This window comes from Otolemur garnettii, unplaced genomic scaffold, assembly GCF_000181295.1.
Source record: "Otolemur garnettii isolate 467f Iridium unplaced genomic scaffold, OtoGar3 scaffold00247, whole genome shotgun sequence".
NCBI lineage: Eukaryota > Metazoa > Chordata > Mammalia > Primates > Galagidae > Otolemur > Otolemur garnettii.
Genome location: NW_003852642.1, coordinates 1,748,708 through 1,752,488, shown reverse-complemented (window position 1 = coordinate 1,752,488; position 3,781 = coordinate 1,748,708). Strand labels below are relative to the sequence as shown.

The 3,781-nt window shown below is 36.0% G+C and overlaps 1 protein-coding gene across 1 annotated transcript; it reads left to right on the top strand.

The window, feature by feature from the left end:
* The first annotated feature begins 1,443 nt into the window (after positions 1-1,443).
* Positions 1,444-2,388, top strand: LOC100953955 (olfactory receptor 5G3-like). The gene has a single exon (XM_003802411.1). The coding sequence runs from the start codon at positions 1,444-1,446 to the stop codon at positions 2,386-2,388; it is 945 nt and encodes a 314-aa protein (XP_003802459.1).
* The last annotated feature ends 1,393 nt before the right edge of the window (positions 2,389-3,781 follow it).

Here is a 3,781-nt window from a genome sequence, read left to right as displayed (position 1 = left end):
AACTAGAAGCAGTCATTACTACCCCTTATTGCCACACACCCATCTTGACGTGTTTGAATGAGCATAAACAAAAACATTTCTTCAATTAATAATGCTTTCAGTATAAGCCTAGAATTGTCTTTGTGATTGCTGAAAATACACTACCCACAGCATGAAGCAAATAATTATAATCATAAATCATTTAGATGTAGTCACTACTAACTAATTGAAAATATATTTTGAGCTTTACATATTAATTAGTATAACACTCAACAGGGGTATGTTGTTTTTATTTTACTTACAGAAGACATTAGTTGAAATTCTGATGTGTAAACCAGATTTTTCTCCATATAAATTATCCTACACAACGATCTACAAATTTTATGTAGTTTTACTTGCTCTTCTTTGACTAATGAGTCACAAACATAACATTTTCTTGAGGGTTTCCCATCCATAAATTACTATGCACTTGACATTTGTATGTATTATTACCATAATTGATGATTGTGTCACAGAATTTAGGATAGATGCTTAAAAGAAATTTATATAAAATATGGGAAAGTCTGTAATAATTCCATGTTATTGTAGCTCAGCAGATACTTAGTCTGTATAATTTCCATCACAAGTCTCTGTACAACATTTGCCAGATCTCATTATCTGAAAGTCAAGGCCTCTCATTCCTTCCATGTCATCATATTCATTCATTGAAATTATGTGGTTGGGAGACATTTCTAGCTTCCTGCTCTTTGCTCTCAATCTATCATATTGTCGTCTTGGTTCTTGATGAAACCTTTGACTTCATGTCTGTCAGAGAGTAAATCTCTTCTGTCTCTTTAATGGCAGCCCTTTGTGAGCATGAAAAATTCTCTTCTGTTTTACTCTAGAATGAAGAGCAATCAACTGTGTATCTTTTTCACATCTATTTATAAGGGGAAATGGGAAATAGATTGATACACACGTGCATGAATCATATCTTGATAACATGAGGATGTTACTGATCATTCATTAAGAATAGAAACTCCCCTGATTAACCTTTTTCTGATATCTGATGTTAGTATCTGAACATCTCATTGGTTTTTACATTATTCCTTTAAGGGTATTCCTAAATGGGCTTTATTAATCTATCATACAATAACATGAAATATGGGCAGTAACGCTCATTTCATATATAATTTTGTAAACTGAAGCAGTTTTAGGTTACATAGTTGGGTGATCATTGATGGGAGATCCAAACAGATCAAGAGTAAATTGTTCAAGTTTACACAGGGTCTTTGTACAACTGCTCAGATCTAGTATACAGGAATGTTATTTCACAGTTTAATAATATTTGACAGTTGTCTGTTACAGACCTGTTTAAAATAATTTGTCATTGGCTTAAAAATTACTCGTAGTTGTTAGGGATTAATTTTTTTTTTTTAATAAAAACATTTCCTTTTCTTTCTTATGACAGATTACAACATAACAATGGGAGATAAGAATCAGACAGTAGTGACTGAATTTTTCTTCGTGGGCCTTACAGAGCATCCCTATCAGAAGATTGTCCTCTTTATCGCGTTTCTGTTGATTTATCTTATCACCCTCGGGGGCAACATAGGCATGATCATTCTCATATGGATTGATCCCAGACTCCACACTCCTATGTACTTTTTTCTTAGCCACTTGTCCTTTGTAGATATTTGTTCCTCTTCTTCTATTGCTCCGAAGATGCTGTGTGATATCTTTGCAGAGAAAAAAGGCATCACCTTCCTGGGTTGTGCTGCACAGATGTGGTTCTTCGGCCTCTTTGTGGCCACGGAGTGTTTTCTCCTTGCTGCCATGGCATTTGATCGGTATGTGGCCATCTGTAAGCCCTTGTTGTATACACTCATTATGTCTCATCGGGTCTGTATGCAGCTGGTAGTGGGGCCTTATGCCATGGCTCTTACAAGCACTATGACTCATACGATTTTCACGTTTTGCTTACCCTTCTGTGGTCCAAATGTTATCAACCACTTTTTCTGTGATATTTCTCCGCTGCTTTCTCTAGCATGTACAGACACTTGGATCAATAAGTTGGTGCTTTTCACCTTGGCTGGAGCTGTAGGGGTGCTCACTGGTCTGGTCATCGTGGTCTCCTATGCTTACATCCTGGTGGCCATCCTGAGTGTCCTGACTACTGCTGGGAGGCGGAAGGCTTTCTCCACTTGCTCCTCTCACCTTGTCACTGTCTCTATCCTGTATGGGACTCTTTTCTTTATCTATGTTGGACCTAGTTCAAGGTCTTCCCTGGATATCAATAAAGTGATTTCTCTCTTTTATACTATGGTAATCCCCATGTTGAACCCTCTTATCTACAGCTTGAGGAACAAGGAGGTGAAGGATGCATTCAGGAGAAAGTTTGAGAGGAAAAATTTTCTAATAGGCAGGTAAACATAGAAGTTGGTGCAAAATATATAGTTAAAATAACAATGGATTGGAAATTAAAAGCTGTGGTAAGTTCTGGTACTACCCGTTCACAGATTATTTTTAAAAATAGGTAAGTTCTTTTTTTTCCTTTTATTAAGTATATACATGTAGATTATTCTTTTGTGGGGTACAATGTATTGATTTTTTAAAATACAATTTGGAGAGGTTACATCAAACTAATTAATATAGCTAAGTTCTTGAATAGTTTTCTGCCTCATAGTAATTCTCTATGACATTGTGGGGGGAGGGTTCAAAATAATAGAGATCGATTGAAAATATAAATGTAAAAACAAACTAGAAGGAAACATAGATGAATAGTTGTATAATCTTGAGGATATTTATACCAGATATGAGTACTAAAAGTAACAAATGAAAAATCAAAATATTACACATCATGTTGAGGCAAATAATGAAATGAGAGAAAGTGTTTGTGCACGTGTGCCAACTGATGGGATAACATTCCCAGTATTTGTAAAATAGCAACAAATTTGCATCAGATAGAAAAAGAATAGGTAAATGGTTCAGTGAATGAGTAGGCAATTTGCCAAAATGGGAATGCAAATTTCCAGAAATATGTGCAAAAGATTTCAGTATCATTATTGGACAGGTAAATAAAGAAAAATTAAATGGCCCATGCAGTGCCTTTCAAAGCAGGTGGGGCATGAATAGCACCAATGATGGGGAGATTTCTATGTGGCTTTGTGTACTCTCCTTATTTCCTGCTGGCAGTCAGAATAGCTCTATTTCTACCAATTTGGTTGTTTTCACTTACAATGATAAATTTACATGAATTTTGACTCAGAATCCCCTCTTTTAGAAATCTAGACTGCAGAAATATAAAAATGCCAATACATAAAGATTCCATATATTGCATTATGTGAAGAGGTAAAGAAATAGAGGAAATGACTTGAATATTCTTCATTGAAGAAAATAAAAGTATATTATCTCTTTAAAATGTTGTGCAGCCAATTAAAAGAATAAATTGGGTATTAATGGAATGACCTGGGGGGAACTGCTGTTTGCAGTCACCTTAGGTGACAAACATCAGGTTGCAGATCCTTGTGCAGCACGGGTCATGGTTTTTTGTAAAGTGAAGGCCTGTGTGATGAGAAAATACACACACAGATGCGGTGTGTATGAACATAGGGAGAGCCGTGAAGGATACACTTCAACCTGTTGGCACTGATTACTTCAATGAGAAGTAGAAAAGAAGCTTTTCTTTATATACATTTGGACTGCGGCCTGTTCATACCTTCAGGATGTACTTTTTAGATTTATGCTCTGCCTTTTAACTTCACGTATTAGACTCTGACTGGACCCAGCTTATTAGGGGCAGGCCTGGATGTGTGGTCACAAG